The following is a 13,077-nucleotide window of genomic DNA, read 5'->3' on the forward strand; positions in this document are numbered from 1 at the left end:
CGTGCCTGTGAAACTCAACTGTAAAGACTGCACACTGTTGGCACTGTGATTTCATGTGACCTACATTCAGCCTACATTTTGTTGGGATAAAATGTGGGTGCACCACAAAAACTACTGTCGTGACAAAGTGTTTCTGCACAGTGGAAAGCTGTCAGGAGAAACTGGAAGCTGAGACAGAAGGCTGCTGGAGGTGGCAACGGGTGGTGTCCCAGAAGACCTTCACGGCTGTTACATCCTTAGCGCCTGAGGGTGGAGGCAGATTAGATTTTTGCTAGAAAGAGGAGAAGAACAGAGCAGGTAGAAGAGCAGAAGTGAGGGGGCCATGACTCGTGAAGAAGAGAGAGCGATGAACAACTAGATTTTTCCAGACCAACCCCTTCTATGTGGAACAATTCTGATTTGGGCCTTTAGACCACTGAGCGGTGTACAGGTAACTGGGCATTTGCATAGCCTCTCCTCCGAAGTCTGTATAACTAAAAAGGGGAAAAGATGTTAAAGTTGGATGTGGACTTTGGTGCCCAGGTCTGTCATGGGGAGCATTCTCTAGCTTACTTTGAAACTCCAGTTTCTTTCCTGCCTGAGTTTATTTTTGTTCTTTTGTCTTGTTCAAGTCCATTGACGCAATAAACTATGTTAAAATTTGACTTGAAAAAACAGATTAAGTTTCCAAGTCTGTTTGCTACAATTAACTATTAACAGGTATTAGTAGAACTACTGTAATAAAATATTTTCCTTACAGTGCAAAACTAATGTTCAGATATTCCCCGTTCATTTTCTCAAAAAGTAAATATTCCCTATGATAAAACACTCCCAAATGAATTAATTTTCTGCTTATACACTTTCAAGAGGAAACAGCACCAGAAAATCCTCTGGTAAAGAAAAGACCTAGTAGTTACAGTCAAGCTATCTCTATCAGTAGAAAATTAGTAAAGACCATAAATACCTTCAAATTTGATAGACAACTAAGAGACATTCAGGCCTTAAGGAAACTCCTCTTGGTTTTAATCGAATTAGGACTTGAACCCTCCTGTTTAGCAAGGGATGTTAAAACAAAATATTGCAAATAAACTGACACATTTTGAGAGAAAAAGTCAGTTGCTTTTTTTCCACTTGCTTTTCATTTGGGAGTTACGGTTGGAGATAGTGATTTTAAGGGGTTTTTTTTGGTGGGAAGAACTGCTGCAAATTAATGAATTAATGAATGCTGCAAATTCATCTGAAATTAACATGAAACTGTGCTCTTGGAAGAGTCTGTTTACAATCTGGAAGTTGTTGGTTGTATGACCTTAGGCAAGTGAAAGCATGTGGTGCACTTCTGGTTTGTGCCATGGTTTGCCCGTCACTGCAGTGGTGATGGTAATGATGCCTTTGAAAAGGACTTTGTCATACACAGCTAAAGACAGCTATGAGCAGAGGGTCATTATTAAGGTTTGTGGTCATAATTAAAAAAATGCAGCAAGTCTGAAGAGAGGCAGTAACAGTCATATATAGCAGCTAGAAATTATTTAAAGACCAGGAATCATAGGCTCATAGTCTAAGGAAGCTGAACCACAAGAGTCTGCAAGTTTAGTGCTGTATCTTTTGCGTTGCTAACTTCCTGTTACCTTTGCCACCTACCATCCCTGATTATGAGTGCATCTATTTATGTATACATTTGCAGCACAATTTTTTTTTCTGAAGTTCAGGCTGAAATCAAGGCACACTAGAGCCTGCCATGGCAGCATGGCTATCGCTCATGTATTCACTCCACACTTTAGAAAAACATTCAAAGTACCAAATTATTTGTATGCACCACATAAATTAATTTCTCATGATAAATAACCAAGCCTTGGAATTAATTTTTCCTGACTATATGGAAGCAATCAGAACACACGATGTACTCCGAGGGAATACTTGTGTAATACTGTGCCTACCTTATACCAAACACTATATAAAAATAATACTGGAATTCCATGAAGTTCCAGCATTCCTGTCCAACTGATATTAAAGTTAATTGAGTGACTTAACTGCAAACAATGTCCCTACCACAACACGGTAGTTAAAGAGGCACAGAAGAACACTTACAGTTCTTATTGTTGCAATAAACAAACAAATGGAATATTTTAAGAATTCAGATCTGACATAAGACTTGCTAACGCAACAAAAAGCTAGGTCTGGTAGCTCAAATATACCCATGGAGAATAGATGAGCTCAGCAAAACCACATAATATCTAGTTTTTCAGGTCTACACTCAAAAAAAATCAGAAGCCCTACTCTCGGACACTCACTCAACAGCAGTGCTACTTTAATTTTTGCTGCTACAAAGCAGAAATTTTAAGAAAGCTGCCTTTAGAAAAATGTCAACTATAATTACACCAATTGAAACTCTGTTTGGTAGGAATATTTCTTGGCATTGCATCTTGGCATATGGAGGAAGGTAGGTTTTTAACGTAACCATTTCGTTCATGTAACATTCAGTACAAACTGTGAACCATCTATGTGTCTTCCATGCAGATAGGAGGCTGCATTAGGAAGTCCACTGCACTGTGAACAAGTCATGTAGCGCAGGGGGGTATTCGGCTGTTTCAAAGAAGGAAGAAAAGGCTGCCGCCATGTTATGCTGGTCTCGTCCTATATTTGCACATCTCTCCTAAATTTACACTATGAATACGTACTCATGGAAAGCTCTGCCTTAAGCTTTTAAAATCCTGATACTGTAGTAAGGCCATGTAGCCAAATACCCAGGTTTCTGTCTAAGGAGGTATTATGACATGCTCAAATTGAAGCATGCGTGCATTTCCACTGCATGTGGTGAGAACACTCACATGGTTGAGAAATGCGTGCTCCTACGTTCCTCGCACAACTAGGGTGAATTGGCCATGAGGAGGAGAGAAAAAGTAACTTTTAATACTTCAAGATAATACAGGAAAGCAGAGCTACCTCCTCCTCTTCCTTATTTTACAACAATATTAAAACTTCAGACAAGATGAAGAGTGTCAGCCAGTGTAAAGATGCAGCAGGGGTGTGATGGCTGCCTTTTTGGTTTAGGGCTTTTGATTCAGTTCACAAACAAGTTGTGGACCGTTATAACCCTCGTATGCAGACCCCCTCTGTATACTGAAAGTAATCTTGCTTTAATCACTTGCAAAAGTGCAGAAGATGCATCCTAGCTACAATTTTATCACAGCAGAGAGTGTGTGTTTTACTTCTTTACATACCAGTAACTGTCTTGATGGCATCAAGCTTTCCATCGTATCCCTCAGCTTATTATCTTGAGATAGCTAGTTCAGACCAACATTGAGCCCTGACACCATTTAGACCATTTTAGATTATTTAAGGTGACAAACTGCAGACCACGAGGGAATTCACTGTCTTCTTCCCCCTGTCCATTGAGCCTTCCACAGAGTTCTTGCCTGGGCTGTAGGATGCAGTCTGCTAGGCTTTTATTAGGTGTGCCTGGCTGAGGAATATAAGGGTCACTGCAGCTCTTCAAGTACACCCCCCCCCAATATTTCAACAGTATGGAAAGAGTAGATATCAAGAAATGCCATTCCATCAAAATTAGCTTTACAAGGGATTATTCTGATTTGCATGAAGGCTTCTGGGGAGAGGGAGAGAGACTTGAGAACGGTTTATAACTTAGTATCAACTGCTTAAGTAAGAGTTATTTTAGGAAAAAATGTTTTTCAGTATTTCGTTCTTATTTTTCAGGGGAAGAAAAAGTTTCTATGCTACTTTAATCTGAAACAGGACTTCTTTTAACTGGGGGGTGTGGGGGGGGAAGTCACGATGAAAGAGCCTTGAGGTGCCAACTCCACCAGCACAATCAAGTCACACTAAAAATATCTCAGTAATGGTCAGCTTCAGCTTTTTTTCTCTCAAACCCTGTATTTAACATTGTTCTCCTTTACTTAGGAACATTTCCCGTTTTCCAGTTCCCTCTATTCCACCAGTTCTTTCGAAGATTAGGAAATACTACAGAACTTAACTGCAAAAGCCATCTTCATAGGACAGTCTGATTAAGCCATTAAGCAATTAATTAAATTTTTCTCATTTGCATAAGGCTCATACATCTTAGTGAGTCACAGACTATTTTCTTACAGCTTTGAAAACAGACACTTTAAAAATACTCTTCTTTTCACTGCAGATGAAACAGACACACGTTGCTTTGAAATCTGCGTCCGATTAACTGCTCCAGACCTGGATTTACCTCCCGCACTTCGCTGCGCCGCCCTGGCGACCAGTAATAACTCCGTTTTACTCTAAAGCTTCTGCCAAGTTCCTTGTGCCTCGGAGTCTCCCAGTCCCCCCCAACTCCCGCGCGGAAAGCGGCTCCCTGTCACCCCTCCCCGCCCGGCTCCCTGCCCGCAGGAGCCCCCGCGCGGCCCCGCTCCCCACTCGCGGAGGAGAGCGGGAGCGGACCAGACCCTACCTGAACTTCTCCCCGGCCGGCACGGTCAGCTTGTTCAGCTTGTCCATGCTCCGCGCTGCGCCGGCACCCGCCGGGACACGCTGCGCTCGTCCCGACCCGGCACCTGCCGGCGCGGCCGCTTCCTCCTGCCGGGCACGGCACGGCACGGCACGGCACGGCACGGCACGGCACGGCACGGCACGGCACGGCTCCCTCCTAGTGCCGTGACTCGGAGCGCGACGGAAACGAGTCTGCCAATAATGCCTCCGCTGGGTTAAATCGTGGCCGTGCCGGGCTGTTGAAGCCTCTCTCCGTCCTACCCGCAGGCGCTAGCAGAGGAGGGACCCGGTGCTCGGGGCGCCCGGGCCGGCCCTGCCCCTCCCGGCCCCGCCGCCCGCCCCCGCCCCGTCCGGCGGCGCGCACAGGTGGTTGCGGAACCGGGAGCCGAGGTGGAGCCTTTGGAAATGGAAACGCGAGGCCTCGCTAATCCGCTCCTCCCGTCAGACCTTTCGGAGCGCCTTAGGGAAGCACTGGCTTGGCCTCGGAGAAAGGTGGGCCAGCAGTTCGGATCCCCTGGTTTTACAGCGGGTTAGATTTAGGTAAGCTTCAGTGGGCAGTGGCAGGGCCAGGTAACCCGCGCTCAGCGGCGTGTCCAGCCCCAGGTGACTTTGCAGGCTGCGGGGACCGATGCAGGCGCTTGCCTCCCCTCTCTTCCCCACTCCTCTGCGCTTCCTGGTGAAGATGTGCCAGGTAGCAACACGCTGCCGTGGGAACTTTTCCCTTCCCCGAGGTTCTCCAGCAATGCTAGAGAAAACCATCCTGTTATCCCTATCCTTTTGAATATAACTGTAAGGAAAAAAAACCCCAAACGTTTCCTCACGCTGTTTCTTAAACTAAGGCAGGATCAAACCCTGATCCTTCCAGGGACACAGGGCGAGGCTGTTCCCACCCAAGATGTAGGCAGCTGATCTGTGTTTTATGGCTCTGATATCTCTCAGCCTGGGTTTTTTTTGCTTAGTCTTGGGCTTAACCATTTTTTCCTCTGTAAAGATGAACTTTATAGGCAGCTGGTTGCTTCTGAGGGGCAATGTAAGCAGACATTTGTGTTCAGCCTTTATCCTGAAGTGCTGATTAATTTGAATTCTGCACCTTTGGAGGATGACTCTTGTTGCTCTCTTTCTGTATCTTTGGCCTGTCTGCAGCTTAGTTTATAAGCTAAGACCGCTCTAGGCAGGAAACCTACTTGTTCTTTTTTAAAAAATGTACATCTGCATCATGTTAATGTTTTGATGAGTACAAGATATTTTGAGGACACCCAAAGTTGTTTCTTGGGGAGACTTTCATTGCCACTTAGGCTAGATTTTCACATGGATGTGTTTCCTCCCCAGATTGGACTGACTATAGTTTTTTCTTGTTAAAATGTAGCAGCAAAACAGACTTTCCTGGTTAGTGCAGATGACTCTGGGGAAACAGCCTGCCACGAGATTTGTGTCTTTGATAACAATATTGCTCTGATCTTGGCATGCCTAACATTTTTGGTCTCTGAGCTTTCAACATGGAAATCACTCGATATTTGCATACAGTATTTCTCTAGGGAGGGCCTATAGTGAATAAATTGCCCTTTTTGGGGTATCTTATAAAGTTTGTGGGCTTTAAGGAATAACATAATAATGTTGAATGTCGTTTACTGCACAAAACTTTGGAATTCCACCCTGCATTGTATCTGGTTGTGAACTGGACAACACCTTTGCGGTTTTAGTCCCTAAAAGTTATTTTGAAAATTATATTAATTTCGAATTAGTTAAAATTAACACTCTGGCAATGTGAAGAAGTGGGTGTAAATAAATTGCCGTGTCGCTTTACTTTTTCCTTATATAATCTTCCCGCTATACCTAAACATGTATCAGAATACGGGATCTACTCAGTAGGCTCATGCAGTGATTTCTCTCACATAACTGCCTCTTGCCTGACTGTCGCAGAAATCTCAGATCGTTTCCCTTTGAGATCTTTGGTGGCAGACTGACATTTGCACTGCCGTGCTGGTTTCGCCTTGTTTCTTCCCGACTCAACAGTTTACAGGGTTAGTTTTAATGCTTTGCAATGCCTGGTGTGGAGGGCTTTCACGCCTGTCCTTGCAGCGCTGTCAGCTCGCTGCTCCCGGGAAGGGGCTGCTGCTGATGCCTCGTGCTCAGGGCAGTCCCCAAGTCCCCTGCGCTCAGGGCTCGGTGACAGTGCGGCTCATGCAGGATCTCTCATCCCTGTGATCTGCTGGCTCGCGTGTTTGTGTAGCTGTGCAGTGAAACGCACTGGGGAAGGAGTCCACTACAAACGATCTAGCAAAAAGTCACAAAAAAGGGGGGTTTAACTGCATTGGTTCCTTGATTTGATTCAGTGCACAGATGTTTGTGAGGGTGCAGCATGGGGTGGGAGGAATAGGGTGTGTGACTGCTTAGGCTGGTACTGCTGCCAGGAAGTTACTCCTAAGAAAGTCTCCACTGCACAAGACTTGTTCGTGAGATTTTGTGGCATCTGCTGTGGGGCCTGTCCACTGGTCATACCTCAACCTGCTTGCTTCTTCCATGCGCACACAAGGCCCAATACACAGCCCTGCTTCACTTTAATATCTACGAGCAGTTTGTAGCCAAAAAAACCCAAACCCTTTTCTACTACACCATCAGGGCTTGTTTTTACCTATCTGGAAAGCAGTAGAGGGAAAGGAGGTAAATGCTTGTCCTCACAGCCTTGGCCCTCTGAATGCTTACACAGGGCATATTGTACTTCCCTTTATATCCACTCCTACCAAGACACACCGGCACTGGGAATTTTTCTTGGTGAGAAAAGAGTCCTGGCTTAGAATTAGCAGAGGTCATTAGTACCAGGGGATGTGGCCTCAGCCGGCTGTCTTTGCTCATGCAGAACATGGGCAAAGAATAAATTAGCCACTTCCCAAAAAGCATGTACAGGACCCAGTAGCCCACAGTTATCTTAAACCCAAGGCACCTGAGAGAGTGGTTTCCCCTGGCCACCTTGGAATATGCTGTTCCTGGGAAAACAATGGAGAGTCAAGTGCAGGCAAAGTCCTGAAATTAAGAGAAGGAAGCCACCAAAATGTCAAACAAAGCCTTCTAGTTACAGTGAAATTCCTCCTCTTCCCTATGTTAAATGTGTACATGCATCAAAAACATCTGGATCTAAATAGTGTAGCCTCACCAGAAAATGACTACAGCCCGCTTACATCTTTCTGATCTGCCTCCAAATCAGCCTGTCTGGCCATCTATCCTGGTGTTGAGGAGGCTTGGTTGGGTGCAACAAGATAGGACAACCACTAGAGAAAAACCTTAAATAAAGAAGAACACACCCAAGCCCCTCCAAACAGCCCTAGGCCTCTTCTTTTTGCCCAGCAGGTGGTTTCAGAGTCCAAACTGCTGGCCCATATTGGGACTGATCCTGTCTGTGGTCAAGAGGGTTTTTGTATAGTCCATACGGAGAGGAGCAAACCACAGTTTGCAGCTGGCGAGGACGGCCCTGCAGACCTGCACTAGGGACGGGGCAGGTGAGTGGCAGCAGTTCCTCTGTCCCTCCAGCGTTACTCATCACCCCAAAACGGTGTCTCTGGGGGCCCAGGCTGGAGGGGGGCCAAGGCCTCACTAACCCCCACTCCAGGAAACACCCTGCCTTCCTCTTTAGGAGCCCTGGGAGGGCCTGGAGGCGGTGGCAGATTTGAGCCACGCAGCGAACATAATGTCATGCTATTTCTGTAGTTGTAACCCCAGCAACTGTCCCTCATGCAATGCCAAAGAGGAACTGGGATTTGTTTTACCACGTGGGTGTCATCTTGACCATAGTGATGGTTAACATGAAACCCTCCTCCCCAGCCACGAGTGCCGTTCTTGGCAGAGGGGGATTTGTTTTGAGGGATGCCTGTGCCACCTCCGTGCTCCCTGGCACATCTGGGACCAGTGGGGACGTGTGGGACGCACGGTCACCAGCTGGCAAGTGCTGCTGCCTGCTGAGACATGGCCTGGCAGCCTGGACCAGCCTGTGCTGCCCAGCTGAGGGACAGGTCCCAGGGGTGTGGGGCATAATGGTATCCCAGGAGAATATATGTTGACGTCTTGGATGAGACTTTTTGCAGAGGTGTTCCCACAGTACTGGTCTTCTGGAGCATCATCATTCAAGCCCTTTACCTAAATGGTATTTTCTTATCTAATATTTTAAGAACTCACATTCACACAGACTCTGCTATTTTTGTGATTACGTAGATAGCCACTAACTTTATTTTCCTGTATATGGCTACAAAAGATACAGGATAAATTCCTGGCACCATTACTTAACACAGGTAATGCAGGATTTGCCAGTAAATTCCCTTGGCAGGATGGTTCACAGAATATGCATGCTTTTTTATTTTTATTTCTGATCCCCAAAATGCCTTGAAATTTTGGAAAAGACCTTCTAAATGCTTGGACAGGTTTTCTAAATGCCACTGACTGTTGCAACATAATTTCCTCATCACTGCAAGTGTTGTGGCTTAGCCTGGGTTTGTCTCTCTGATCCTCTCCCAATATGACTATGTAATTCTCCATTTATGCTTATAAATAAAAAGACTTAAAAAAGCAAATTCTTTATCTTGTATACTATCAGAAACTAAAAGTATTTCTTACCCCCTCTGCTATTTTCTGCTGTTTATTTCCTGCCGGCTCATTCCTCGTACATGCTGCCTCGCTCTGGTGGCATGTTCTGGTTTCTATTTAAGAGCCGTGAGGCCATCAAGGCATGGTCAAAACCAGAACAAATTGTGTCTGAGACTGTGAGCATCCTACCTTCATTTGGTCAAAATTTGCTGTGAATTGCCAGATATTTCCTGTTCACTCAGGGAGTTTTCTATACCCTATTGTTAAGATCATTTATGGTTTGACTTTCCTTCTCTGAGTAGATAGAAAACTCCTGTAGCACAGAAACCAGGGTTCAGAAGACTTGTCTGAAGCATTTTAGTCCTTGGTAAGTGGTGTTCCTAGATGAGAACAAGCATCTTCATACAAAGCCAACTGTTGTAGAGAAACCGTTAGGCAAAATCCAGAGTTTGACTGCTATCACTGACAAGACTGATGGTTTTTCTTGGCTGAAGGTTTCTCTCTGACTCCTCTGATGACTGCTTTTTCCAATTTCCACTGAAATTAATGCTCTCATACCTTCCAGTACATGGTTTGTATGATGATTTTGGGTTTGTCAGGGATTCTGATGAAGCTACTAATACCACTAATATTCTTATTACAATGTTAAGTATTATATAATATCAGCTGTACATATCTTCCTTTTAAATTCATAAGCTTTGATGCTGACACCTTTTTATGGAGACCATTCATGCCATTGTCTTAGTGTGGATTACAGATTATGACTGTGTTTAGTCTAGGGAACCTAGGGGCCTTTTTGAGTTCCTGATCTGGGTTGGCAGCTGAAGCCACATCCTGGCTGCATGGCGGGGTGAGGCTCAGCGATGCAACAGCAGCTGTCCATAGCCTCCTCTGCATGACAAGAAGCCCTAGGAATGTTGCCCAGGCAGGACCTGTGGCACACAGGAGAGATGGGCAATCAAGCTGCAGGAAAGAGTATGGAAAGTCCAAGCCAGTGCGTAGGTACAGCCTTGGCTCTCAGTTGCCATTTCTGAACTTCTAGGATTTCACAGGGTTGAAATAAAAAGCAGAGAATTGTAAACTGTATCACGTAGCATAAAAATTTAGCAATGAGAAGGTGAATAAAAAGAACTGCAAATAGATTAGTTTAAAACAACAATTTACAGTAAATCTTTTTAATGTTTATTTTTATTTTTATGCTTTGAGGAGACAGTGCTGCATCAAAAGATCTCAATGAACTATGCATGACTATTTCAAGAGGAAGCTGTATTTTACAGATTACGTTAATGCTCATAGATACAGTCTAGTGCCTTCAATGTATATAAAACAGCTGAGAAACCTGATTTGAAGTAAGCAATTGGTTTGATAACCAGGTTTCAATTTTATTCATAGCATAACCATATAAGACTTACTTTTTCTCTCAGTCATGCTAGAAAACCCATTTCTTAACCCCTTCTCAATTAGCAAAGTTTTGTCTCCAACATTAATAGAGAAGATCGTGCCAAAATTTTTTCTTAGAAGTACTCGGGAGTCAAGGATGCAACTGTTCTTTATAGGAAAGAATTCTTCGAGTGGATTTCATTTACAACATGTCTTGCCAAGTAGCTAGTGTATTTTTTCATTTTGACTTGCCCACTTCTGGGGAATATGGGGAACCACAAGATGTTGCACATTTTACTCTTTAAAAGACAGCTTCATGAGCTTTTGCTTGGCTTTTCCTTCAGGAAGTCCTGACAAAAGAGCAGCAATGTAAGCTCTCCTGAGCAATATGTAAAATGATTGAAAATTCACTTCAAAATATCTGTCTGATTTTACTGTCTTGAGGTCGCAGTATTTCACCTAGCTCAGAGGTACTTCTCCCTGCCTATACCTACATGCTGTCTTAAATCTCTCTCAGACTCTGATAATTGCTTCAAAGAGTATTTATTCATATGTAAAGGTCTCTATTTAAAATTTGAGTAGCTACTGCTTGAGCTCTGACTTCGTGCTAGTACCGGGATAGCACTAAAGGTGAGAGCTCCAACCATGGAAGCAGTGTAATGTGAATGTAAATGTAGCTGGTCAGTAGCAGGAATTGGGCTTGATCAGTCTGTGTTCACGTGAAAGTCAGTAAATGATTGCTACAGTTCTGTTTTTCAAGGCTGTGGAAGTTTAGTGAAAATAGCCCAAATTGATACCACCTACATCTGAATTGGAAAACAGCCCCAATTCATACTACCTGAATCTGAACTGGAATCTGTAGCCATGATGCAGGCTTGAATTTTTCCTAAAGACCGGCTATTTTAAAGTATTTTGTATATATTTGACCTCTTCTGCTTTCAGAATATCCGTAGGAAGACATGCCAGCAATACGCTGTGGGGATCAAGAGCAGAGGGGAAACGGAGGGTTAGCAGTAGACTGTCACATGCCACCCGGAAGGGTTTTGTGCTTGATCATACGGGTCTGAATGCAAATTTGTGGGACTTGGTACCCGGCCAAAAGAGCACTCACACTCTATTGTTTAAAACTATGTCAATTTAGACATAGTTTTGTTTCCCCTCGATTTCTATTTCGGTTGATAATACTGCCTACTTAACTTACCGTTCAGTGTCCTGTAGCTGGTATTTGGAAACCATGAGTTTATGGAACATGATTTCTCATGACATTCTCTGTATTTACTACTTACTGATTGCTATAAACAGGTGAAACGCTGCTGCTTCATGTTTCAAATAATGCATCTCTGTTTTTTCCAAGCATTGCTCTCAGACTTGCATTAACTAGTCTATTTGAATGGATTTTTTCTGTTTCCAGGATGCATATAAGCTGTTTTAAACCAGAAAACACTACTTGTACAGGAAAAGTTACATGTGGGCAGTTGTGTCTTAGCAGAGGAGAGGAAGGTACTTTTCTGTCCCAAGTATTTTTAAATAATACTAATCTTCAGAAGTTCTAGTCTCCTCACTGTGGCTCAAATGGCTCCATGCCACAGTGTTAATTTTGGAAGACTCCTAGCAGCTGCCCTAGAAATCTTAAAGCTTTAATCTGTTATCACTTTGGATACTAAATGGCATATTCAAAGTTGTTCATATAGTAATAGTAGTAGGACATGCATTTGAAAATGCAACTCTAAATTTAATTGAACGGGATTTGGGTTTGTTTTTAGGCTCACTGGAGGAAACAGGCTGTACGTGTAGGTATGTACTGTGGGGTAGGCAAAGATGTGAAAACAGTAAATTTAATAGGATTTTCTCATGAAGGGGCTTCTGAGCAAACTCATTTTAGCACCTGCAGAGAAAATGTGTTTTATTTCTCTGGGGACAAACCCACTGTGTAAAAAGCTGCACTTCTGCTTTTCAGTTTTGCTGTCATCTGTTCCACACGCACACAGAAACACAAAATTTGCTCCTTCAGACAGACTAATTAAATAATATTAAACTGAAAGCATTTGAGGTCAGATTGCCTTGGAGGCAGTGACCTGTGTTGGAGCCAACTGACAGCTACAGTGACTCTGAAGAATAGTGCTGCTGCTTGGTCTGCAAATCATATCCCCTTCCAACAGTCGAGAGTGACTGCAACGGAGATACTCATAACTGGCCAGCTTTAATCTGATCCTAACCACCGAAGGGAGGGCGTAGGGGCATGGGCTTCTTTGCAGACTGGCAAGCCACTCTTGTTTCTGACTTTTCTCCGGGGCCTGTATACCCTGCTCTCCTTCCTCCTCATCTCTTGCTGCAACTGGATTAAATCTTGGACAAGTTGGCTTCCCTGTCCGTCCTCCAGTTTGGGGTGTGGATTTACCCTGGAAAGACCCAAGGGGCCTTAGTGGGAGTGCTTAGCAGAGTGGGTTATTTGGCCCTGGCACCGAGAATGAGACTTGCACGGGGCAGAGGAGGGTGGGGGAAGAGAAACGTTTTGTGTCCTTCCTTTCTGCATGTGCCTACTGAGCATCAGTCAGAATTCAGACATAGATAGTGAACGGTCTAAACGTGTTCGTGTCCCTGCTGACAAAATCGCTGTGTATACTCGCACAGAAAAAAGGTTGCACAGAGTTTTCAAATTTCAAAACGAAAGGGATG

General features: G+C 44.1%; 1 protein-coding gene across 4 annotated transcripts in view; it reads right to left on the bottom strand.

The window, feature by feature from the left end:
- The window catches only part of BLNK (B cell linker), a 106,702-nt gene that overhangs the window by 48,613 nt on the left and 45,012 nt on the right, over positions 1-13,077 (bottom strand). Inside the window, exon 1 of one of the 4 annotated variants that reach the window (XM_076338808.1) lies at positions 4,412-4,553. The exons of the other annotated variants lie outside the window; for them this stretch is intronic. Coding sequence (XP_076194923.1) covers positions 4,412-4,458 — 47 coding nt within the window. The 5' untranslated portion in view covers positions 4,459-4,553. Of the gene's footprint in view, positions 1-4,411; positions 4,554-13,077 lie in introns of those variants that run through there. 4 annotated transcript variants of the gene reach the window in all.

Source organism: Aptenodytes patagonicus, chromosome 5, assembly GCF_965638725.1.
Source record: "Aptenodytes patagonicus chromosome 5, bAptPat1.pri.cur, whole genome shotgun sequence".
In the NCBI taxonomy this organism is placed as follows: domain Eukaryota; kingdom Metazoa; phylum Chordata; class Aves; order Sphenisciformes; family Spheniscidae; genus Aptenodytes; species Aptenodytes patagonicus.